The sequence below is a fragment of the Macaca thibetana genome, chromosome 9 (genome assembly GCF_024542745.1).
Source record: "Macaca thibetana thibetana isolate TM-01 chromosome 9, ASM2454274v1, whole genome shotgun sequence".
Lineage (NCBI taxonomy): Eukaryota > Metazoa > Chordata > Mammalia > Primates > Cercopithecidae > Macaca > Macaca thibetana.
In genome coordinates, this window is record NC_065586.1 from 88,751,770 (window position 1) to 88,779,071 (window position 27,302).

The 27,302-nt window shown below is 36.5% G+C and overlaps 1 protein-coding gene across 8 annotated transcripts in view; it reads left to right on the forward strand.

Moving 5' to 3' along the window:
• Positions 1-27,302, forward strand: part of EXOC6 (exocyst complex component 6) — a 213,587-nt gene that overhangs the window by 57,647 nt on the left and 128,638 nt on the right. For all 8 annotated transcript variants that reach the window (XM_050802774.1, XM_050802781.1, XM_050802773.1 and 5 more), the window contains 4 exons: positions 6,864-7,068; positions 12,306-12,461; positions 16,559-16,627; positions 23,434-23,517. In XM_050802774.1, the coding sequence (XP_050658731.1) occupies positions 6,864-7,068; positions 12,306-12,461; positions 16,559-16,627; positions 23,434-23,517 (514 nt within the window). The remainder of the gene's footprint in view (positions 1-6,863; positions 7,069-12,305; positions 12,462-16,558; positions 16,628-23,433; positions 23,518-27,302) is intronic.

The following is a 27,302-nucleotide window of genomic DNA, read 5'->3' on the forward strand; positions in this document are numbered from 1 at the left end:
TAGTAGTACCATTTATACTTCCATTAGCAATGTACTAATAAAAGAATTTCATTTGCTCCACATCCTTGCAAATTAGTTTGTTCTACTTGAGCCATTTTGGTAAGTATAAAATAGTATCTCATTGTTTCAATTTGCATTTTCCTGATGACTGATTGTTTATAGATCAAACAGATTTATTTATTTATTTTACCACCAGTGAAATCAGAGGTAGAAAAATCATGGGTTTAGACTGTAGAAAGAAAGGATTTAGGTTAGACACAATGCAGGGCATCTAGATGATAAAGGTTTGGGAATGTTGAATTTCAGTGGCAAGAAAATCTTTGGAATTGGCTTCTCTAGAGATCTTTAAGTATCATAAGTGTGTTTTTATTTGGTATTTGGCTGTTTGTATGTTTTCTTTTGTAAAGTGTTTGTTCACATCTTTTGCTTATACTTTTTATTTAATAGATTTTATTTTTTAGAGCAGTTTTAGGTTTACAGAAATATTAAACACAAAGTACAGAGTTCCCATATACTTTTCTCTTCTTTCCAAGCAGTTTTTCGTTGTTAATGTCTTGCATTAATATGGCATATTTACTGTAACTAATGAACCAATATTGATATGTAAGTATTTGCCAAAGTCCATAGTTTCATAGTTTTACAGTAGAGTTCACTCTGTGTTGTACAGTTCTATGGATTTTGGCAGACATATATCATGTATCCATTACAGTATTATACAGAATTGTTTCACTGCCTGAAAAATTTCCTGTGTTCCCTGTCTTTCCCCATCCTTCCCAGCTGTGAACCCCTGCCAATTACTGAACTTTGTACTGTTTCTATAGTTTTATCTTTTCCAGAATGTCAGATAGTTGAAATAACACAATATATATATAACATGTTCAGACTGGCTTATTTCACTTGGCAATATGCATTTAAGGTTCCTGTATGTCCTTTCGTGACTTGATAACATTTCTTTTTAAATCACTGAATAATATTACATTGTATGGATGAACCATAGTTTATCCATTCACCTACTGAAGGACATCTGGGTTGCTTCCAAGTTTTGGCAATTGTAAATAAAGCTGCCATAAACATTTGTGTGCAGGTTTTATGGACGTAAATTTTCAATTAATTTCGGTAAATACCTGGGGATGCGATTGCTGGATCATATGGCAAGAGTATGTTTAGTTTTGTAAGAATCTGCCAAACTGTCTTCAGAAGTGGCTGTACTGTTTTGCACTCCCACCAGAATGAATGAGAGTTTCTGTTGCTCCACGTCCTCCTCAGGATTTAGTGTTGTCATTGTTTCGGATTTTGCCTGTTCTAATAGATGTGTAATGATATCTCGTTGTTACTTTAATTTGTAATTAGCTAATGACATACGATGTTGAGCATCTTCTCACATGTATGTCTTCTTTGGCGAGGTGTCCAAGTCTTCTGATCACTTTTTAATTTGGTGGCTTATTTTTGGACTGTTGAGTTTTAAGTGTTCTTTTTATATTTTGGATACAAGTCCTTGATTCAATTTGTGTTTTGAAAGTATTTTCTCTCAGTCTGTGGCTTGTTTTTTCATTTTCTTAACAGTGCCTTTAAAGAGTAGAAAGTTGGCCGGGCGCGGTGGCTCAAGCCTGTAATCCCAGCACTTTGGGAGGCCGAGGTGGGTGGATCACGAGGTCAGGAGATCGAGACCATCCTGGCTAACATGGTGAAACCCCATCTCTACTAAAAATACAAAAAACTAGCTGGGCGTGGTGGCGGGCGCCTGTAGTCCCAGCTACTCGGAGGCTGAGGCGGGAGAATGGCGTGAACCCGGGAGGTGGAGCTTGCAGTGAGCCGAGATTGGGCCACTGCACTCCAGCCTGGGCCACACAGTGAGACTCCGTCTCAAAAAAAAAAAAAATAAATAAAGAGTAGAAAGTTTTAGTTTTAATGAAATTAAATCAGAAAAGTCCAATTTAGCTTTTTTCTTTCCCTCATGGATTGTGCTTTGGTGTTTCTAAAAACTAATTGCCAAACCCAAAGTCATCTAAAATTTCCCTTGTGTTATCTTCTAGAGTCTGAGAGTTTTATGTTTTACATTTAGGTCTGTGATCCCTTTTGAATTAATTTTTATAAAAAGTGAAGGTCACTGTTTACATTTATTTGTTTACTTTTTTGCATGTGAATGTCCAGTTATTCCAGCAGCATTTGTTGAAAGAACTACTCTTTTTCCATTGAATTTCCTCAGTTAACTGTATGTGTGTATTTCTGTGCTTTCTGTTTCATTTTATTGACCTGCTTGTTAATCCTTTTGCCTTTACCATACAATCTTTAATATTGTAACTTTACACAGTATTAAGTCTTGAAGTTGGATAGTGTCATCTATCCTTCAACTTTGTTCTTCAATATTGTGTGGCTATTCTGGGTCTTTTGCCTGTCTATATAAACTTCAGAATCACGTTGTTGATGTTCACAAAGTAAGTTACTGGGGTTTTGATTGGGATTGCATTGAATCTGTAGATCAAGTTGGGAAGAACTGGTATCTTGATGATACTGAGTCTTCCTATTCATTAATATGGAATATCTTTCAATTTATTTAGATTTTCTTTAATTACTTCTATCAGAGTTGGTATTAGTTCCAGAAAATTTTTTGTTGAAGGTTTTTACATAGATAGATTTCATGTTACCTGCAGAGACTTTTGTTTCTTTTTTCAGTCTTATTGCCTCTTTTTTCTTGTCTTATTTCACTAGCTAGTAACTCCACATAGTCCAATGTTGACTAGGAATGGTGAGAGGGAACATCTTTGCCTTGTTCTTAATCTCATGGGGGAAAAGCATCTTGTTTCCCACCATTAAGTATGGTACTAGTTTTGTATAATTTCCGTTTCTTTAAATTTGTTAAGGCATGTTTTGTGGCCCAGAATGTATCTGTCTTGATGTTCCATGTGAGTTTGAGAAGAATGTGTATTTTGTAGTTGTTGGATGAAGTATTCTATCAGTGTCAATTAGATCCAGTTGATTGATGGTACTGTTCAGTTCAACTATGTCCTTATTGAATTTCTACCTGCTGGATCTGTCAATTTTTGTTAGAGGCTTGCTGAGGTCTGCACTTGTAATAGTGTATTTATTTATTTTCCTTTACAGTTCTATTAGTTTTTGCTTCACATATTTTGATGCTCTGTTGTCAGTTACATACACAATAAGGATTGTTATGTCTTCTTGGAGAATTGACCATTTTATCATTATGTAATGTTCTTTATCCCTAATAATTTTCCTTGCTCTGAAATCTGTTTCATCTTAATATAGCTGATCTACCTTTCTTTTGATTAGTGTCAGTATGGTATATCTTTCTCTATCCCTTTGTTTTTTATCTCTTTGTGTCTGTACATTTGAAGTGATTCAGACATTATATAGTTGTGTCTTATTTTTTTCCACTTAGAATTTAATAAAAATTTTGTACTTTTTCATGTATCTTGTAAATTTTTTTGTATGCAGGACATTGTATTTAAAAATAATAGAAGAGACTGAAGTAACCAATTCCATGGTAGGACAAACTCTGGTGAAATGTACATGCTCAAGGGAAGGCAAATGAAGTAAGAACAGTGGCATAATTTGTACTTTGTAGGCCAGAGAATCATTAGAGTACTCACATGTTCTCCATTTAGTGATGACACGTACATTTTTTGAAGTATCTTGTATTTATAAAAACAGACACCTTGTCAGAGGTTTAATATATAGGGAAATTTGGTCTACTGTTGTTTATTTTTAAAAATCAGAGACTTGCCGGGCGCGGTGGCTCACGCCTGTAATCCCAGCACTTTGGGAGGCCGAGGCGGGCGGATCACAAGGTCAGGAGATCGAGACCACGGTGAAACCCCGTCTCTACTAAAAATACAAAAAATTAGCCGGGCGCGGTTGTGGGCGCCTGTAGTCCCAGCTACTCGGGAGGCTGAGGCAGGAGAATGGCGTGAACCCGGGAGGCAGAGCTTGCAGTGAGCCGAGATCGCGCCACTGCACTCCAGCCTGGGCGACAGAGCGAGACTCCGTCTCAAAAAAAAAAAAAAAAAAAAAAAATCAGAGACTTAACATTCCAATTATAAGGACATCATTACCTTATAATAAAAGACTTTACAAATAGGGTAATAATTTGTTTTAAAATAATTTATAAGGTCAATTCCATTATATATTGTTGAATAGGGTATGCGCTTATAGAACTGGAAGTGTAGATCTATAACTGGATGGAAATGCGGCCAAATGCTGATGAGTTAATTACAACAATGATAGCGTCAGATCATAGGTGCTTTTTATATTCCCCTTTTAGGTTTTGTATTTTTCTAGTGGTTATGGATTACTGTTATAATTTTGTGAAAACAGCGTTAAGTGTATCTAAAGGAGAAATGGTAATCTATTGTGGTGTCATTTTTGCTTGTATTTAGAAACAGATAAAACAGGAGATTTGTGGCTAAATTTTAGAAAGGATCCAGGGCCTGGTCTCTGACTTCTGCTTTCTGTCTAAGATGATAAACTTTCCATATATCTTCACCGGAATTTTCCCAGAAAGCAGAGTCTGAGGTAAAAATAATATATTTTACTACTTTTTTAGGTAGTATAATCCTAGGGAAGTTCCCTGAATCCTAGTTTTAGGGAAAGGGAAATGAGACAGGAAATCAGTTGAGAGAGCAAATATGAGGGTGAGTTATTGAGTTATTTAAATACCTTTAGGGAGGGTTGTATATGTTTTTGCAAATCACAACCTTCCCTTCAAGAAGAGGAAAGGAGACCTTATCTCTGACTTGCTTTTCTTATTGGTTAAGAGTTCAACCCCCTGACATTAACTCTCCACATTTCTGGGTTGTGTGTATGTGGGTGCTAGGTAAGTCTTATGACCTCTCATGCCTCTCATGATGTCTCATGGGAGAACCAAGATGGGAGGCACAGTTGTGCTATGAAGTAAGTTGACTGTGTCTGTGGTATGTTGCAAAAACTACTGGTAATATTTTTCATTTATTCTACACCACTTAGGATTTTGAAATCCTATTTTGAAATGTATTTTGAAATACATTATAGACATTAGCATGAATTTTCAGAAACCATACCTGTTGTAGAGAGAATACTTTTGAAATATACCTAGTTCATATAAAATCAGGAAATTAGTCCAGGATCAGGTAGTGTGGTTTGACTGTTGATTGATCTGTTGCATCTAAAATGTTATGGGTTATACTGAAAATACCTAATTCATTATTTCACTTCATCTAAGCCTTTAATATCTCAGGCATTATCAAAATTATTGTAATGACAGCTCTCCCACCCATACCACCACCTAAATATTTTAGTTTCTGACCAAATGTATATTTTGTTTATATTATAAGCATGCTAATGTTTACCAAGATAAAATTTAGATGGTCTAATTTTTAAATTAGTGGTAATATTTTGTGACAATTTGCAGAATATACTCTGTCTTTGAGAGTATATGCCAGAAAACTAATTGGTATTTTAAAACAGCTTTTGAATATAACGTCTTTTTTGTTTTGTTTTGTTTTTTCTTTTTTGAAAAAGTTTCTTACTCTGTCACCCAGGCTGGAATGCAGTTGCATGATCTCACTGCAACTGCTACCTCCCGGATTCAAATGATTCTCATGCCTCAGCCTCCTGAGTAGCTGGGATTACAGGTGTGCACTGCCATGCCCGGCTAATTTTTGCATTTTTAGTAGAGACAGGATTTCACAACGTTAGCCAGGCTGGTCTTGAATTCCTGATCTCAGGTGACCCGCCCGCCTTAGCCTCCCAAAGTGCTGGGATTACAGGTGTGAGCCACCACGCCCGGTGGGTCTTTTCAACTTAACTTTGTTTTCACTTATGTCTCATAGTTTCTATCAACTTAGTTTTGATTTTTTTGTACATTAATTAATGCCTTTTCCCAATTTTAATGTCATCCAATTCAATAGAAAGATATAGAATACTATGTAATTAATTTTTAAAGTTCTTCTACCTAACTCTCAAATAGATTTTTGGTGGTGAATATTATTGTAGGAAACTGACAGTTTGGTAAGGTCTCAGTCCTGCTACCAATTAGTATGGTATCTTGGCCAAATTATATACTCTTTTTCTGTATTTCAGTTTTCTCATCTATAGAATGCTACTTGTAATATCTGCCATAGAAGTGTACCTCATAGAAGTCTAAAGAGAACTAAATTATGTATATGAAAATATATGTCAATTTATCTAGGGCAAAGGCTATACTAATTGCTGCATACCCAGCATGTCACACTGTGAAATAGTAGCCCCCAAAGCCCGAAAAATATTCAGTAAATATTTGTTGAATTGAAAAAGCACTCTACCAGTGTGGATTTTTACCTGTTTTGTGTGTGTGTGTGTGTGTGTGTGTGTGTGTGTGTGTGAGAGATACTTAACAGTATTTCTAATTGCCTTAAATAGTAGTATGACATTTTTTAAAAAGTTAAATAAATTTTTTTTTAATTAGAATTATATTCAAGTTATGTACTTTTTTGTATGGTGAATCCATGTGGACGGATATTAGGATGGGAGACAGAATACAAAATCATATAGCAAATCACTAAATGTTGTAATTCAGAAATTTGAAACAATTATACATATTCATTTAAGGTATTGAGATGACTATGATAATGCTTTTGATGTTATAGATTCAGATGAAGTGAAATAAGGAAGTTGTACATTAATGTATGCCATGAACTTTGAGCCTGTGGCTTGTTTATGTGGTTTATAGTTTGTCCTTGACAAATAGATGTAAATATTAATTTTACTTAGTTTAACTATGACTAGGTCCTTTTTAATGAATAATCAGTATAAGACTGATTATTTAGACTTACTTGTAAATTTATTGTGATAAGAACTTTTTATAGAGTTTTCTTTTTAACTTCTCACAGGTACTATTCTGCCCTAAAAACTATGGAACAATTAGAGAATGTGTACTTTCCCTGGGTTAGTCAATACCGGTTTTGTCAGCTCATGATAGAAAATCTTCCCAAACTCCGTGAGGATATTAAAGAAATCTCCATGTCTGATCTCAAAGACTTTTTGGAAAGCATTCGAAAACACTCTGACAAAATAGGTGAAACAGCGATGAAACAGGTGAGATTAAAAATAATTTTGATTTAATATTATTTAGTAATACAGAATCTGGAAAATATCCAAAGTTTACTTTTTTTTTTTCTTTTTTTTTTTTACTTCTTTAACTTACATAAAATGCTTAGTTTTGTTTTACCTTTTTCTTTTCTGGTTATTGTTTAGAAAGGATTCTATCAGTGTTTTGTTTGGCTTCACAGTTACTCCTTTTTTAAGTAAAATCAGTCTAACTTAAATTCTTTAGTTACCACCTGAACTGTCAGCATTCTTCTCCATATATGTGGTGTTATATTATCCTTTATCACCAGCCAAATGTGGTATAGAATTAGCTAAACAGTGGCAGCCACAGAGGCAAGTGGGAGCCTTTTTACGCTAAGATTCTAAACTGTTCTGTATTTAAAACAAATTAAAAGTATTAACCATGAATTGAAAACTATTATAGTTCAATAATGAACGGACAAACAATGGGAAAAGCCTCAGCAGTTATGAAGTTAATATATCTACCTTTTGAGTCAGCAGTTCCACTGCTAGGTGTTTATCAGTGAGAAACAGAAAACATGGCCTCATGATATTCATAGCATCTTTGTTCACAGTTAGCCCCAAACTGGAAACAGCCCAAATGGCTATCAGAAGGAGAATGGATACATAAATTGTGGTATATTCATACAATGGAGTACTACCTAGCAATAAAAATGAATGAATTACTGATAATGCAACAACATGTATAAATCTCACAGATATGTTGAGCTACAGAAATTGAATGCAAAAAGGCACAAATTGTGTGATTCCATTTTTATGCCATTCGAAAGCAGGTAAAACTAAGATGAAAAAAATCAGAACAGTGGTTACCTCTGGGTGGGGAAATTGCCTAGGAAAGGACACAAGGGGACTTTCTGGGGAGATGGAAATGTTTTATACCATGATAAAAATGTATTTGTCAAACTTGTACAGATCTTAGCTATATATTTCAATGTATATATATCCTACTTAAAAAAAACTATAAACAATAATAAACTATAAATAGAAAACTATAAAAAATAATTTGGGGCCGGGCGGGGTGGCTCACGCCTGTAATCCCAGCACTTTGGGAGGCCGAGTCGGGCGCATCACGACGTCAGGAGATCAAGACCATCCTGGCTAACGTGGTGAAATCCCATCTCTACTAAAAATACAAAATAAATTAGCCGGGTGTGGTGGCGGTTGCCTGTCGTCCTAGCTACTCGGGAGGCTGAGGCAGAAGAATGGTGGGAACCCCGGGAGGTGGAGCTTGCAGTGAGCTGAGATCATGCCACTGCACTCCAGACTGGGTGACAGAGTGAGACTCTGTCTCAAAATAATAATAATAATAATAATAATTTGGAGTATATATGGAGTGAGTGGATAAAGGTATAGATGAAACAAGAATGTAAAAATATTAGTTGAAGATAAATGATGGGAGTTCATGATATTAATCTGTTTGAAATTTTTAATAATAAGTTTAAAAAATTAAATTTTCTAAGAGCTGTTAAAACTCATAATTATAATGTCATAGAAATAAAACAATGCCCAACACCATTTCTTCTTTTTGTCTTTACAGTGCACACTCTTATATGATTTCTAATGCTTGATTTTTTCCCCCCAAATATTACAAACTACTTTGGAAACTCCTCAGTTTTTCTTACCGATTGCCTCTGGTCAGTGAGGATCTTCCCCATTGGAGAGGTCCTCACCATTGTATTCTTCCCTTCAATATTACAGTGTTTTCAATACTATTTCTCCTACCTCTGGCCAAGGAAATCTGTGCATGCCATGGGGGTTAAAAACACAACCACTTGGTAAATTTCTTCAGTATGAGAATGCAAACAGTTTAAAGTTCATATTCCATTATAGATTTTAATTACAAGTGTCAATATTAAACTTGTTTTCTTTGACTTGTTTTTCATAGACCAGTTTTGGATTCTTTCCACTTAGGGAGTCCATCAAATCATGGACCCTAGGATTTAAGATTTACAATAATTTATTTCTGGGAGAGAATAGACTTTCTTGGTCCACTATTATTATTTCCTCATAAAAGTCATCAAGCTCCCGATCATTGCAGTTTAAACAGACATTTCATACAGAAACTTTTCTTAGCATCTCTCTGTGGGGATGTTTTTCCTTATAGTTTCTTCTTTCGGAAATAACTTCCACAGAGTTGAGAAGTTAGAGAGCTTTCCTTCTAGTGAGAGTTAGACTTCTCAAGATTTGATAAGAAAAATTGTATTTTGTTATGTCTTGGTATCCCTTCAGGCCACCTTTCAATTTCTTGTGGGTTTCTCTCTGTGTGTGTGTGTGTGTGTGTGTGTGTGTGTGTGTGTGTGTGTATGAGAAGCCTCCTGAAGTCTCTCATCAGCTCTGCTCAGTTTGGCAGAGTCACAGTTTAGTTCTGGAATCTTATAGGTGGCATGAGTGTAAAGCTCATACTTTGCAAAGAGCTCCCTCCTTTGGGTGCACTCTGTATCCTGTGCTTAATTCCGTGATCTTATATCCCTTTTATGGATGGATGGACTTATGTATTCACTTAAATATCTTATAGCTACCCCAAACCCAGCATTTCTAAAACTAAACCCATTCTCTTTTTCCTAAATCTATTTTTCTTACATTTGCTATCTCAGATAGTAGTGTCTCCTGTTTCCACAATCCAGTAACTGGGGAGTATTTTAAACTTTTCAGGAGTATTGATACTATTTATGTTATTTGTTGCTAAGTCCTACTTAGTAACTATCACTTCTGCTTCTAAATACCTGTAGATTCTTTTTCCCCCCTACATAACTGAACTGTTATATAGAATCATTTGTTTTCCTTATCTGTATCTGTATGTTCTTTTCCTTTTGGTTACTGTCCTAAAATGCAAACAAGACCACACCACTTCATCTTAAATGATTCCCTGTTACCTTTTACTTAAGTCCAAGTTCCTCAGTCTCATCTTGCTACTTGTCTCCCTTCTATGGTCTAGCAGTATCTGCTGTCTTAAGATTTTGGAATATACTAGCTGTTCACCAAGAATGTCTTCCATTCTTTCACATTGCTCAGTCAGATGAATTCCTGCTTTTTCCTCCCAAAAGCCGGCTTGAGCATCACCTTGTCTGTGAAATCTTCTGCTATCACCCATTACACTGCTGCCAGTGAGAGATGGTCACTTCATCCGTAGTGTGTATACCATTGTACTTTTTACACTACAATTGGTTTTTTTATGTTCTTAACTAGACTGTGAATTTTTTAAGTGAAGGATTTTGCCCTGCTTATTTTTGCCTTCCTGGGATCTAGCTATTATGCCTAACATGAGTGGCACAAAAAAGTTATTTTTGAAAATTAGTTTAGAGCTGAGTTTTAGATTGTCTAGGGAGAATTTTAAAAATTCTAATATGAGAGATGAATCCACTCTTGTCTAATGTTTAATTAGCAATAGATATCTAAAATTTATATTGGATAAGTTAACATTTTCCATATGATGTTCTCTGGCACACATTTTAATATTGCTCTCTAGGGCCGGGGTTCCTAGCCCCCCAGCCGCAGACTGGTACCTGTCTGTGGCCTGTTAGTAACCAGGCCACACAGCAGGAGGTGAGTGGCTTGCTAAAGAGGATTACTGCCTGAGCTCCGCCTCCTGTCAGATCAGCGGCATTCGATTCTCATAGAAGCGCGAACCCTATTGTGAACTGTGCATGCGAGGCATCTAGGTTGTGCGCTCCTTATGAGAATCGAATGCCTGATCATCTGAGGTGGAACAGTTTCATCTGAAACCATCCCCCCACAAGAGAAGGCTGGGGACCACTGCTCTAGGGAGAACAAAGGGACTAAATAGTCACATAAATTTTGGAAACCTAGGTTAAATAAAGTTAAACAGATTTATTTACTTATGAGTTGTAAATCTCCTAGAAGGAGGATGTAATATGTAATATTTATATAACTCATTTGAGCTTAGAACCCTTTTTTCAAGGAACATGTGTTTTTACTGTGTGAATGGTTAATTTTGTGCATAACATAATTTGGAAACAGTACTCTAAATAAATGATTTTATACTCTGAGGACCGAAAATCATTGACAAAGTTAGTTTGGGCACAGAGGGTAAAGGAATACACAGGAGTGATAATAATTTTCTCCAGTACGAGCCTCTGGGGGGCAGCCAGGATCAAAGTCTAGGTAAGAGAGGAGCCAGATTACTGCAACTTGCATGGTCTGATAACCTAAGAGTAGAGAAGGGCTGATATGCAGTTACATATGCCTTAGAGAGAACTCACCTAAAAGAGCCAACGCATGACCTTTCTATGTGCTGACAGAACAGAATAGCAACAATCTGACTCATCAAAGCAGAGAGAATGTCTCGCAGTGTGTAAGGAAATTAAAATCCTGGAATTAAGTTTATATTTTTTTCTATTTCTGGTAAAGAAGTTCTGATAGGGAAGTATTACTAAAATGCCTAAAAATATGAGGGTTCTCAACTTTTTATTCTGTGTAAATGTTGTTTTTTGTCAATGATCAGTTGTGAGATAACAGCTTCTGCATTCTTAGTCTTCCCAAACTGGGCATTTTCAGTGGGAAGTAAAATAAGCTTGCAACCTGATGTTATAGTTCCTTCTGTGAGGTTAATGGCTAATTCAGGAAGTTGAGAGTATGGCCAAAGAGTGTTGGCCAGTCTTCCTTGCCAACACACAATATGCTAACTGAGGAAAATACATAGTTCTACATAATTTTAAGACTGTTTAAAAAGGAAGAGAAGCTGGGTGTGGTGGGTCACGCCTGTAGTCCTAGCACTTTGGGAGGCCGGGGCAGGTGGATTGCTTGAGTCAGGGGTTTGAGACCAGCCTGGGCAACATGGCAAAACCCCATTTTACAAAAAAAATACAAAAACAAAAACAAAAGCACAAACATTAGCTGGGTGTGGTGGTGTATGCCTGTAGTCCCAACTCCTCTGGAGGTTGAGGTAGGAGGATCACCGAAGCCTGGGGAGGTTGAGGCTGCAGTGAGCTGTGATGGTGCCACTATACTCCAACCTGGATGACAGAGTGAGACCCTGTTTTTTTTTGTTTGTTTGTTTTTGTTTTTGTTTTTGTTTTAAAAAGGAAGTGAGAAGACAAAAATCATGAATGAGAAAGGGGACATCACTATAGATTCTATAGCTACAGACATTAAAAAGATAAAAAACAACTATGAACAAATTTTTTGAACCAATTTTGACCATAATCAGTTTTGAAATAATCTGAATTTTTGTCTCTTCAAAATAGGCACAGCATCAGAAAACCTTCAGTGTTTCTCTGCAGAAACAAAATAAAATGAAATTTGGGAAGAATATGTATATAAATCATGATAGGATTCCAGAGGAAAGGAATGAAACTGTATTGAAACATTCACTTGAAGAAGAGGATGAGAATGAAGAGGAGGTGATGGGTTTCTTTCTTTCTTTTCTATTATTAGATAATTTTTTTTCTTTTGGATTGTCATGTACATTTGTGTGATTCAATCTTCCCATATGCAAAATGAATTTATGTTGTAAAAGTTGTCAGAGTCAAAATGGAATCATGTGTGTCAAACTTTGACAAAATAGAGGCTGAGAAGGCCATGAAGGGAGGGCTGTCATGGACGATTTGCCTGGTATCAGGAACTATTACAATAAATTTTTTGAAATCATAGCTTACTGCATCAGCCTTGCAAAGACAGCTAGCCACTTATATGTGAACAATTATCTGTTTCAAAACAGGCCAGGCACAGTGGCTCACACTAGTAATCCCAGCACTTTGGGAAGTCGAGGTGGGTGGATCACTTGAGGCAGGAGTTCAAGACCAGCCTGGCCAACATGGTGAAACTCTGTTTCTACTAAAAATATAAAAATTAGTTGGGCATGGTACTGGGCACCTCTACTCCCAGCTACTTGGGAAGCTGAGACACGAGAACTGCTTGAACCCAGGAGGCGGAGGTTGCAGTAAGCCAACATTGTGCCACTGTACTCCAGCCTGGAAGACAGAGTGAGATTGTATCTCAAAAAAAAGACAAAAAACAAACAACTATCTCACAAGGTCAATCCAAAACTGTAAGGCCTAACCATAACTCCAAAATTACAAGTCCTTTCTAGGAACTAGTGACACTCACCAGTGAACTTTCTTTCAAAACAATTTGCATAACAATCTGTTTCCCCAATAAAACCCTAACCTTCTTTGTTCTCCAGACATGCCAGAGACCACCCTGGTCTATGCATGTCCTGGATTGTAATCCTATTTTTTTGTTTATTCTCAAATAAATTTTTTTGCTTGGAAATTTGTCTCTATATATTTTTATTTCAAGTTGACAAAGTCAATCAGACTGTACTGAGCTATTAGGGCAATGGAGTCATCTGAAATGTTAGGCTAGATAATTTACAGATAAACACGATATATTGTAGATTATATTTGTAAATCTCTGGTAGTGGAATCTGTAGTAAAAGTGTAAATCTAATTTTTTTGTTTTGAGACGGGGTCTTGCTCTGTCACCCAGGCTGGAGTGCAGTGGCACAACCTCAGCTCACTGCAACCTCTGCCTCCTGGATTCAAGCAATTCTTCTGCCTCAGCCTCCCAAGTAGCTGGGATTACAGGCGTGCGCCACCACGCCTGGCTGGCTAATTTTTGTATTTTTAGTAGAGATGGGGTTTCACCATGCTGGCCAGGCTGGTCTCGAACTCCCGGCCTGGTGATCCATCCACCTTGGCTTCCCAAAGTGCTGGGAATACAGGTGTGGGCCACTGCGCCCAAATCTAATTATTTTTATAGCAATTACTTATATTTGAATTACTTGTTGTCAGATTTTTGTCGTAATGTCTTGTCATTTGACCTAATTCTGGATAGTCTACCTTTTTAAAAAGTTGGTGCTGAAATACTACAAAATAACTCTAATACGATTAAAGTCTTTTAATGAATAAAAAGTCCTAGTAAGTCTAGAAACCTTAAAATTATCCTTAAATATTTTCTTTCTTTCAACTTCTATATCCAAATTCATTCTCTCATTCTTTTTTTTTTTTTTAAGAGATAGTGCTCACTCTGTTGCCCATGAGTGCAGTGGTGTAGTCATAGCTCACTACAGCCTGCAACTTCTGGGTCCAAGTGTTCCTCCCACTTCAGTCTCCCTAGTAGCTGGGGCTATAAGCATGCCATCACCATGCCTGGCTAATTAAAAAAAAAAAATTCTTATAGAGACAGAGGTCTCACTGTGTTACCAAGGCTGGTCTTGAACTCAAATTATCTTGGCCTCAAATTATCCTCTCACTCAGCCTCCCAAAGTGCTGAGATTACAGGTGTGAGCCACCATGCCCGGCATCCTATTGCTTTTGAAAGTTTTTTCTACAGGGCCTGATGCCGTGGCTCGTGCCTGTAATGCTAGGACTTTGGGAGGCCGAGGTGGGCGGATCGTTTGAGCCAGGAGTTCGAGACCTGCCTGGCCAACATGGTGAAACCCCTTTCCTACAAAAAAATACAAAAAAAATGCCAGGTGTAGTGCCTGTATTCCCAGCTACTTGGGAGGCTGAGGTGGGAGAATCACTGAGCCTTGGGAGGTTGAGGATGCAGTGAGCTGTGATCATGTTACTACACACCAGCCTGGGTGACAGAGTGAGACCCCCATTCCAAAAAAATAAATTATCTCCACAAAATCTTCTGTTGAACTTACCTTTTATCATCTTCTTCAAATTTTTTTTTTTTAAATTTAGCTACTGTCATAGGAACCTAGTTATTCCCAATTAATTTATAAGTTTTGCCTTGCCAATGATATTTTAAATTCTTTTTCTAAGGACATAATTGGGATACAGTAAGAACTTTTAGTTGAACCATATGACTGTGTTCATGACTGCATTTGTGAATGGATGAACAGCTGAGTGTTTACTATGTGCATTTCTTTCTTTCTTTCTTTCTTTCTTTTTTTTTTTTTTTTTGAGACAGGGTCTTACTCTGTCACCCAGGCTGGAGTGCAGTTGGCATAATCATGGCTTACTGTAACCTCAAACTCTCGTGTTCAAATGCTTCTCCTGCTTCAGCCTCCCAAGTAGTTGGAACTACAGGCACATTCCTGTATATACTATATCCAGCTAATTTTTTTGTATTTTTTTATAGAGATGGGAAACTGCTGTGTTTCCCAGGCTGGTCTTGAACTCCTGGCTTCAAGTGGTCCTTCTACTTTGGCCTCTTAAAGTGCTGGGGTTATAGGTGTGAGCCACCACACCCAGCCACTATGTACATTTCTGCTGTATATCTGAGGATGGGGTGATACATATATACATATTCACACAAATATATTACATATATATTACATATATACATATATACATATTCACACAAATATATGTAATATATATGTAATATATTTGTGTGAATATGTATGCATGTATGTGTATGTGTGTTTGTATGTATATATATGCATATGTAGTGAATGTCTGCTATTGTACTGAATACAGACAAATGAACAGCATTAAACAGTTAAATGCCTTCCTAATGTGGAATTAGTATGTCCTGATTAGTCCCTTGAAATTATTACTAGGTTTTTTGTCCCTTTAAATTAAATAAATATTTTTGACATCTGCTTTTTTGTTCTTAATATTCAGAGGACCTCTGTGTTATTTTCTCCTTTGAGGTTCAGAATGTTGAAAAAAGACCATTTAGTCTTCTTACTTCAATTTTCCCCTTCCTGTTCTGTATATCTTTCCTGCTGAGAGCATCACCATCATGCCTTACCCCCAGACCTGTACTCTTAGAGGAGCTTGGTTGTTTCCCTGTTCTCTCAGATCTGTTTTACTACTATACTGCACTTCATTTTGTTTTTATCATTTTTCCTAATAAGCAGTATTATATTAAAAATAATTTAAGTTCACCCTGGAGATTCACGTGAGTACAAATGTGTTCCTTTAAAAAGGGTTTATGTATTTCTCAAGTTTGAGAAACTTTATAGTACTACATTTCATCAATTATAAGCCTTTTTTTTTCATATAACATTTCGGAATATAGGACACATCTTAAAGTTGATGGTGTTATAGTTTTAAGTGGTAGTGTTTTTTTCTTTCTTTGCGGTCCGTAAAATAATACTGATAGTGTCTTTAATTCAGTGCAATAATAACCGATCATATGATATAGCTGCATAAGAACGGGAACTTTGTCTATAGCTAAATCAAAAAATCTATGTCTCATTTTTACCCAGAACAGTAATGAGGTATCTAGTTATCCATAGCAATTTTCTGTTAATCTGTCATACATATTAAAAATATGCAATTTCTCTCCTTTGTTATCTTAAATTGAAAACAGTCAACAGTGATAATAAACATACTACAAAGAATAAACTGCTGAAGAAATGCCAAAACAAAATAAAGAAGATTTTGTGTTTATAGTATATGCTTTCTATGGGGGAATTGAATAAATATTCTAACACAAAGTTCATTAATCTTTTCGCCTGTCTTTAACTTTACATTATCTAATGGTGGTCTAATGATTTGACCTGTAATTTTTTTTAAAATGGTTTAATTTTCAGGTCTTAACTGTTCAGGATCTTGTTGATTTTTCACCTGTTTATCGATGTTTGCACATTTATTCTGTTTTGGTAAGTATGTTTTATATTTATGTATATATAGCTTTATATTATTTAAAAGGCATATATGTATTTTAGGCCTTAAAAATTGATCATATGCTGAAAATCTTCACATAATTATTTGTGAAATATCCACTGTGTGTAAGGCACTTATATTTTTTGTTTACTTATCATAGTGTAATTTCAAGTGATATACCACTTCATGTCTATTTTAAGAACCTTGTAATAGTATACTTCCATTTCTCCCTATTGCGTTTGTGCTGTTGTTGCATCACAGTCCTTATAAGTTACTTCTATGTGTGTATTCCATACTACATTGCTCTTATTTTTTATTTAATGTTCCTTTTTTAAAATAACTGCTTTATTGAGATCTAATGCACATACCAAAAAACCCTTTTGGAGTATACAATTCAGTGGTTTTAGCATATTCACAAGGATGCGCAACCATTACCACTACCTAATTCCAGAAATACTCATTACCCACCCCCCAACCACTCCCTAAAACACCAAAAATGTGTATCTGGCTGTTATTAGGTGGTGTGTTCTATAGATATCTCTTAGGTGTAGTTGATTTATAGGGTTGTTCACGTCTTTTACTTCCTTGTTCGTCTTCTACCTGTTCTGTTATTGAAAGTAGAAGTATTGGAGTCTTCAACTATAACTGTCGAATTGTCCATTTTTTCTTTCAGTTTTGCCAGTTTTTTTATTCATGTATTTTTAGGGCCTTGTTGGCAGGTGAATATATGTTTATAATTGTTATGTCTTCCTGATGGATTGACCTTTTAAAAAATATAATAAAATATCTTTCTTCATAATGTTTTTTGTCTTAAGGTCTGTTTGGCTTTAATTAGTATAGCCACTCCAGCTTTCTTTTGAGCACTCTTGGCATAGCATGTTTTTCTCCATCCTTTTACTTTCAATCTCTTTGTATCTTTGAATCTAAAGTGTGTCTCCTGTAGGTAACACATAGTTCAGGCTGTTTTTTTCAAATCCAGTCTGCTGATCTCTGCCTTTCAATTGGAGTGTTTAATTCATTTACATTTAACATAATTACTGATAAGGTAGGATTTATGTCTGCTATGATATTCGCCATTTGTTTTAACATGTCTTTTTTTTTTTTTTTTTTTTTTTTTTTGAGACAGAGTCTCGCTCTGTCGCCCAGGCTGGAGTGCAGTGGCCGGATCTCAGCTCACTGCAAGCTCCGCCTCCCGGGTTTACGCCATTCTCCTGCCTCAGCCTCCCGAGTAGCTGGGACTACAGGCGCCCGCCACCTCGCCCAGCTAGTTTTTTGTATTTTTTAGTAGAGACGGGGTTTCACGGGGTTAGCCAGGATGGTCTCGATCTCCTGACCTCATGATCCGCCCGTCTCGGCCTCCCAAAGTGCTGGGATTACAGGCTTGAGCCACCGCGCCCGGCAACATGTCTTATATCTTTTTTGTTCCTTTATTCCTCCATTAGTACCCTCTTGTGCATTAAATAGATATTTTCTTATGTACCATTTCACTTCCTTTGTCATTTCCCGTTTTTTTTTTTGTTTTTTTTTTGTTTTTTTGTTTTTTGTGATAGAGTTTTGCTCTTGTTGCCCAGGGTGGAGTCTAATGGCATGCTCTCAAGCTCACTGCAACCTCCGCTTCCTGGGTTCAAGTGATTCTCCTGCCTCAGCCTCCCGAGTAGCTGGGTTTACAGGTACCCACCACCATGGCCAGCTAATTTTTTGTATTTTTTTTAGTAGAGATGGGGTTTCATCTTGTTGGCCAGGCTGATCTCAAACTCCTGACCTTAGGCGATCCACCGGTCTCAGCCTCCCAAAGTGCTGGGATTACAGGTGAAAGCCACCTAGCCTGGCCTATTTTTTTAGTATTTGCTCTGAGGATTGCAATTAACATCTTACTTTAAAACAATTTAGTTATATTAATACCCTCTTCTTTGTGCTACTGTTTTTTCTTTTCTTTTTGTTTCTTTTCAGACAGGGTCTTGCTCTGTCACCCAAGATGGAGTGCAGTGGCATGATCACAACTCACTGCAGCCTTGACCTCTTTGGGCTCAAGTGATTCTCTCACTTGTGTCTCCCAAGTAGCTGGGACTACAGGCTCATGCCACCATCCTTGGCTAATGTTTGTATTTTTTGTAGAGGTGGAGTTTACAGTATGGTCTTACTGTTTTATGCTATAAATTTAATAAACTTTCATTAGCATGATAACTTCTGGCTGGTATTTATGACCAAAAATTATTTGGTAAAGCTAATTTCTTTTTTTGAGGCAGAGTCTCGCTCTGTTGCCCAGGCTGGAATGCAGTGGCGTAATCTTGGCTTACTGCAACCTTTGCCTCCTGAGTTCAAGCGATTCTACTGCCTTAGCTTCTCAAGTAGCTGGAATTACAGGTGCCCGCCACCAAGCCTCACTAATTTTTGTATTTTTGGTAGAGACAGGGTCTCGAACTTCTGACCTCAGGTGATCTGCCCACCTCGGCCTCCCAAAGTGCTGGGATTACAGGCATGAGCCACCGTGGCCAGCCACTAATTTCTTAGTATTATTACAAGTCCTCCTCCTTCTACTCATTATTCCAGTTCTCCCATTTTCCAGCATTATAGCATTGGGAAAATTACTACTCTTATTTGAGTTCCTCATTTGCAAAATATGGTTAACAATTTCTAAGGCTATGTTGGGTATTAGAGTCAATATAAATGATAAAAGTGCTTGGTATAGGACCCGGTATAAAATAGCAGGCAGTAAATGTTAAAGGGGTTATTATAAAAGGGTTACATTAATATGTATGATTCCAAGGACTGTTGACTATAAGTCTGTTTTAGCCAAAAAAGCTCTATGTCCAAAATCCTAAGGTATCCTACTCTATTTGATAAAATATGAGTATTCCATGAAAGGAAAATAGGTATAATCTCAAAACAAGGGATTCTCTTTGGAAAATGCTACACACAATATTCACAATGTAGCTTATTGTAGCTTATTATTTTTCAGACTTTGAGAAGTCCTAAGAGCTTATCTGACTTTTCTTAGCTGGCTGTGTCCTAAACTTTGAGTTTAGGGATCATTTTTCTTAGAATACTGAATATTGAATGAGTTAATTTCCTAATTATCTGATGAATACTGAATATAGTGTGCAAATTGCTGCCCTAGGAGTTTTTAAGGGTATATGAAGGCTTTCCAAGGGGCCCTGGGCTAGAAACTTTAGGGAAATAAATTCTAGGTCCATAGCTTTCTTTCTAAAAATGATCTGTTTGGGAACCCCAACCTGTCTTCACAATAGTTCTTTTCTTACTATTGGGGCTCTGCTCAGATTCTTTTCGGTCCCTTTTCAGCTAGAAGCTACCCCACATCAGATTACCAGGGTTGAGATTAATCAGTTACGGTTTGTGGATATGGTGTTTGAAAGCCTAGATTCCTTGCCTAGATTAGGACAACACTGAGGTATAACTTATGCTCTAAAGTTGCAGTGTGGAATCAGGCACCCAATTTTTTTACCTGAGATGGTACCCTTGGTTGGTTTCCTCTTGTTCCTTTTACTTTCTTCACTTCTTGAAAAGTTTCCTTCTTGAACATTTTTTTAGTTTATCATTGATCTCAGATTCTATTTCTAGGACAGCTACCTAAGATACTGACCATATTAGTTATCAATTGCTGAATGACACACTACCTTAAAACAACAAACAGTATTATTTCACAGGGTTAGCAGTCAAGGAGTGGCTTAGCTAGGTGGTTCTGGCTACAGGTCTCATGAGATTCTAGTCAAGATGTCAGTGAGGACTGCTGTCATCTGAAGACTTAACAGGGACTGGAGGATTTGCCTCTATGATGGCTGTTGGTAGAAGGCCTCAGTTCCTTGCCACATGGGTTGTCTACCAGGCTGCTTGAAAGTCCTCATGACATGGCAGCTGGCTTCCCCCAGAGGGAGTCATCCAGGAGAGAAACCAAGATGGAAGCCATAATTCCTTTCATAACACAATCTCAGAAGTGACATATCATTACTTCTGCTTTATCCTATTCGTCACATAGATTAACTCAGGTGCATTGTGGGAGAGGACCACACAAGGGTATGAATACCATGAGGTGGGGATCTTTGGAGGCCATTTTGAAGGCTACCATGTTTACTTTATAAATGAAAATGATACCCTTCACTGATACTCAGTACTACCATGGTGCATTGTCTTGAGGTGTAAAAACTTCCAGGGTGCCAAATAAAGGAGAAGTCTCCTTTACTTCTTAATCAAGGAACTATATTAGGAGTTCCTTCCTTTCCATTTTTGCACAAATTTCTGTTAAGGGTAAAATCATGTTAGAAACAGTATATTTTGTCCTGTGGTAGGATATTCTGAATTTAGATCTTAGTAGGGAGTAATGACATAGGTAGGAATAATGATAGTTTCCTTTTAATGACCTATTCTTTTTCCCCGTAGCTATTGACAGCAAGTATATTGCTTTTAAGAGAGCGTCCCTGTGAGAGTACAGCAAAGAGAACACAGAGAATTTTGAATGCTAAAGCTATGTCCTATGTGTTTAAATGTAAACAATGATTTTGGCCAATCTTAATACTCTTCCTTAGGATGTATCATTTGCTGTAAAGAAAAACACCTTTAAACAGCCAAATGACATGGGTTAGTAAAGCTGTATCTTTTAAACATGAATGGAGTGTTTTCTGGGGCTGCCAAAAATTGAGTTATACTGGCTAACCTTATTTTTTCATATTTATGTACATTATGATTCATTGAAGAGGGTAAAACTGTTTAGCTATCATAAGTCTAAGTCCAATTGTTTAATGTTTTCTAATTCATATTTAGAGTAAACCCTGGCTATTCATTTTTAGCAGCATATACTATTCTCTTTTGTTAAACACCGAGAAAAAGCATGATCATCATATCTAATGAAATTAATGGAGTTATGCCTGATTTTATTGTTTGATTTATTGATTAGTAGGAATGCATTTTATTTATGTATTTGTATTTATTTTAGTAGCTTTAGGGGTACAAGTGGTTTTTGGTTATGTGGATGAGTTGTATAGTAATGAAGTCTAGGCTTTTAGTGTACTTGTCACCTGAATAGTGTACATTGTACCCAGTAGGTGATTTTTTTTCATCCTTCACCCCACTTCTGAATCTCCAGTGTTCATTATAGCTTTATACCCCACATGCTCCTGTATACCCATAGCTTAGCTCTCACTGATAAGTGAGAGCATGCAGTATTTGGTTTTCTGTTCCTGAGTTCCTTCACTTAGGATAATGGTCTCTAGTTCCATGCAAGTTGCTCCAAAAAACATTATTTTATTCTTTTTTATATCCCTGATTTTTATACTTGGTTGTATTTGATTATTTCCAAAAGTTGAACAACAGAGTTTTATGTATGTCCACATGTTAATGGAAAGCATGTAGTATTGTTTATTATGCTCCTTACTTCATAAAAGCTTAGAATTTCAGGTGTATATTACATTGCATTATTGTAAATTAAGTAATGAGAAATAGAATGAGTAATGAGAAACTGATTTATTATCTTGATTTTAAGATGTGTGAATGCACAAAACAATCACACTGGGTTTAAATAATATTGGCTGCTTTTTGTAATCCCATAATTTTTTTTTTTTTTAAGACAGAGTCTTGCTCTGTTGCCCAGGCTGGAGTGCAGTGGTGTGATCTTGGCTCACTGCATCCTCTGCCTCCCAGGTTCAAGCAATTATCATGCCACAGTCTCCCAAGTAGCTGGGATTACTGGTGTGTGCTACCACGCATGGCTCATTTTTGTATTTTTAGACAAAACAGGGTTTTACCATGTTGGCAAGGTTGGTCTCAAACTCCTGGCCTCAAGTGATCTGTCCTCCTCGGCCTCCCAAAGTGCTGGGATTACAGGCATGAGCCAATGCGCCTGGCATTGGTGAAATTATGGTGTAAACCCATAATTTCTCAGTGGTTTTCATGATGTAATTTTTTTTAAGAGATGGGGTCTCGCTTTTGTCTAGCCTGGAGTACAGTGGTGAGATCATAGCTCACTGCCACTTTGAATTCCTGGGTTCAAGTGATCCTCTGGCCTCAGCCTCCCGAGTAGCTGGGACTACAGGTGCATGCCACTATGCCTGGCTAATTTAAAAAAAATTGTTTTTTAAAGAGACACCTTGACATGTTGCCCAGGCTGATCGTGAACTCCTGGCCTCGAGCAATCCTCTGATTTCAGCCTCATCTTTACTTTTTTTGAAGTGAAACTTGGGAGTCAGACTTTTCCAGAGAGACACTAAGTACGATTTGACTTATTAGTTTGAAAATGAGTACTGGCTTTGCTAATTAGATTTTAGGTTTTAGGGTGGACTTTTTAAAAAAAAAAAAATCAAATGCCCTAAGTCTGCAGGTCAGAATTTGAACCAGAAAGTGTATTATTAATGGGGGAAAAAAGTCTCACTCATTCTATTAAGATATTTATTTCCAATAAAAATGTACTTTTGGGTTTACTCATTATCAAAATATGTGATATAGTTAGGCCATTTGCATCAGTTAAGTACTGATTATGATAATTTCACCCCAAGGGAAAAAACCCACTATGACACCTAAAGCCTTATAATCTCAAAGATAAAAGTAAAACATACCATATTAGACAGTGTTTTTTAAAATTAAGTTAGAATGTATATATTTTATATTTTTTTAAATATGGGGTTTCATGGTAAAAAGGAATCTGAGGAGAAAAGAAAAATGAAAAAAAAAAAAAAAAAGAAAAAAAAAAAAGAGATGAGGTCTTACTCTGTTGCCCCAACAGAAGTAAAGAAGTATCTGTTTTAGTTGTGTGTGTATATGTGTATTTTTCATTACTCTGCTGATTTTATTTTAGGGTGATGAGGAAACATTTGAAAACTATTATCGAAAACAAAGAAAGAAACAAGCAAGACTGGTATTGCAACCCCAGTCGAATATGGTAAGTATGGGATATCGTGAATTGGTTATGTTGTTACTCTTTATCCCCTTATCCTGTTTTAATTTCATCAGAGCATGTATCACTATTCATTCAACTACAAATATTTATTGAACACCTACCATTTCCAAACATTGGTTTAAGTGCTAAGGGTACAACAGTGAACCAAACAGATAAGTCCCTTTTCTCATGAACTTACATTCTATTAGAAAAGATAGATAGTGAATTAAAAAAAAAAAAGGACCAACAAGAAATATGTAAAATATCAGGGAATGATAATTAGTTTCTGACAATGTAGTGGATTATGTACCTTGATTAATTGTCCCACTGAAAATACAACTGAAGATGCTAGATAGACATTTAAAACAAACAAACAAAAAGACCAGAAACTAAGTGAATAAAGAACTGTTCTATATATTGGTTGTGGTGATAGTTAGTAGATGTGTTTGTAAAACTCATAGAAACTGAATATTAAAGAGTATTATTGTATGTGACTTATACCTCACTACATCTGACTATAAAACAATCAAAACAGTAAAACCCAAATGAAGGCAGAAATGCAGATAGGTTTAATGAAACATTGAATATAGCTTTTATCCTAGGAGCATCTGGTGAGTAGGAAAGCATGAGTTTTGAGGACATTGGGTACAGAGGGCTAAGCCCAGAGCCCACCCAAAGTAGGTGTCTAATAAGAGATTGTCTCCCTTGTAAAGCTGAGACTCCAGAGGATTTAAAGCCCCATTATTAGGATGAACTAGAGATAAAGCCATCTAAAAATCCTTCTGTTCCCTCTGGCAAATACTGTAAAGAAAATTACCTATCTCAAATCTTAGTGCTGAGTGAACGAGAGAAAAAATCCCGCTGAGAATTCATAACAAGGAGTTTGTTACCACTTGTGTTTGCAACCCAAATTCATCATACTTGGATAGTCAAAGACATCTCAAGCTCAACTTTTAAAGTATTTTCATCCTGATACTATCTCCAGGTGCCTGGCAGAAGCAAACACAGATTTGTGCACCTTCATTCCAGAGTTAAAATGAGCAATTCACAGTCAGAAATAATTACCAAATGAGTGAGAATCATAAGAAATTTTAACAACAAAAATAGATTCTAAAAGACTTGATATTTGAATTATTAGCCATGGAGTATATAATAGTGCTACTTAGTATATTTAAAGAAATAAAAGCCAAGCTTGCTAATATAAATAGGGAACAGAAACTATAAAGAATGACCAAATAGATGTGAAGAGATATCAGGTAGAATATCTAGAAATTAAATAGATATTAACTGAAGTTAATATAAAAATATTATGAATAGGTTTAACAGTTGATGAATTCTCTCTTAGTTAATCTGAAGAAACTATATGGAACTAAGCATCACAAAGAGACAGAAGGAAAAATTACAGAAGTGAGATATGAGGGATACAGAGAAGTCTAACATATATCTAATTGGAGTTTCAGAAAGAGGATAGAGCAAATGAGACTGAAGAATATTTGATGCCATATGGCTAAGAATTTTCTGGGACAAATGAGAAATAGTCAAGCCCAAGGAATCCCAGGTACCTTAAATAAAAACAAATACACTCTTAGAAACCTTGTAATTAAATTGCAGAACACCAAAGTTAAAGAGGAATAGAAGATCTGAAAACTGTTATCAGCTATCTTGATCTGATTAACATTTATTGAATACTCCACCCCAGATGGAAGAATACACATGCTTTACGTGTGCACATGGAAGGTTCACCAATATCATATTCTGGGCCATGAAACAAACATCAACAAATATAAAAAGCTGGGCTGGGTGCAGTGGCTCATGCCTGTAATCCCAGCACTTTGGGAGGCCAAGGCAGGTGGATCACCTAAGGGAGTTTGAGACCAGCCTGGCCAACATGGTGCAACCCCATCTCTACTAAAAATACAAAAATTATCCAGGCGTGGTAGCGCATGCCTGTAATCCCAGCTGCTCAGGAGGCTGAGGCAGGAGAATCGCTTGAACCTGGGAGGTGGAGGTTGCGGTGAGCTGACATCGCATCATTGCACTCCAGCCTGGGCGACAAGAGTGCGACTCTGTTTCAAATAATAATAATAATAATAATAATAATAAAAAATAGAAAAAGCTTGAAATCATACAAAGTCTGTCCTCTGACTGCAAGAGAATTAAATGATCGATACGCAAAAACTGAATATTGACTTACCTCTTTCAACAATTCAAGTGGATCATGGACCTAAATGTAGGAGCTAAAATTGTAAACTTTTAGAAGAAAACAAAGAATAAAATCTTTTATTACCTTGGGTTCTACAATATTCTACAGTGTATTTACAGTGTTTTTCTATGTGAGATACATAAAGCATGAGCCATAAAAGAAAAAAAGTAGATGATTTGAACATCAAAATCTAAAACTTTGGCTTTTCAAAAGATGTTGTTAAAAAAATGAAAAGGCTGGCTCATGCCTGTAATCCCAGCACTTTGGGAGGCCAAGGCGGGCGTATCATGAGGTCAAGAGATCAAGACCATCCTGGCAAACATGGTGAAACCCCATCTCTACTAAAAATACAAAAATTAGCTGGGTGTGGTGGCATGTGCCTGTAGTCTCAGCTACTAGAGAGGCTGAGGTAGGAGAATCGCTTGAACCTGGGAGGCGGAGGTTGCAGTGAGCCAAGATCGTGCCACTGCACTCCAGCCTGGCGACAGAGCAAGACTGCATCTCAAGGCGGGGGGGTGAGGGGGAAGGAAAGGAAAAGGCAAGATACAGACTTGGAGAAAATGTTTGCAGAACTCATGTCTATAAAGGGTCTTTATCCAGAATATGTAAAGAATTACTTTACATTATTACTTTACAGTTATACAACTGAGTTGTATAACTCAGTAACTGAAGATAGATAAACCAGTTTTAAAAATGGACAAAAGATTTGAATAGATATTTTACCAAAGATATACTGATGGCAAATAAGCACATGAGCAGATGTTCAGTATAATTTTTTCATCAGGGAAATGCAAATTAAAACCACAATAAGATACCACTACATACTTACTAGAATGACTTAAATTGAAAGGATTGATAATAGCAAGTGCTGATGAGGATATGAATCAAGTGGAACTCTCATGCACTTCTAATAGATATAAAATTATACTGCCACTTTGGAAAATGGTTTGGCAATTTGTTACAATGTTAAGCGTACTCTCCTATGACCTAGCAGTCCTACTCCTAGTTATTTATCCATGAGAAATGAAAATGCATCTTTATACAGTGGCTCATATGTGAATGTTTGTAGTAGCTTTATTATAAATGCCAAAAACTAGAGACATCTTAATGTCTATGAACTAGTGAATAAATTGTGGTACATCCATGTGTATAAACAAATTATTGTATGTTTTATATAATGGAACTAGTGGGCACTAAACGGGAATTGATACATGCAGTGATATGGATGAATGTCAAAAGTATTATTCTAAGTGAAAAAATCATATACAATAAAGTTATATACCATATGAGTTATGTTACATGACATTTTTGAAAAGACAAAACTCTAGGACAGAATGGGATCAGTGGTGGCCAAGGCCTATGGGTTCGGCAGGGTAATTCTCTACAAAAGGGCAGGAGGGAACTTTCTGAGATGGATATGTTGTATACTTTGATTTTTCTGGTAGTTACACAACTGTCTACATTTGTCAAAACTCAGTGAGCTCTACATGTAAAAAAGGGCTAATTTTATTATATGTAAATTATACCTCAATAAAGTTAACTTTAGAAACAAACATAAACAGAAAATCTTAAAAGTACCCAAAGA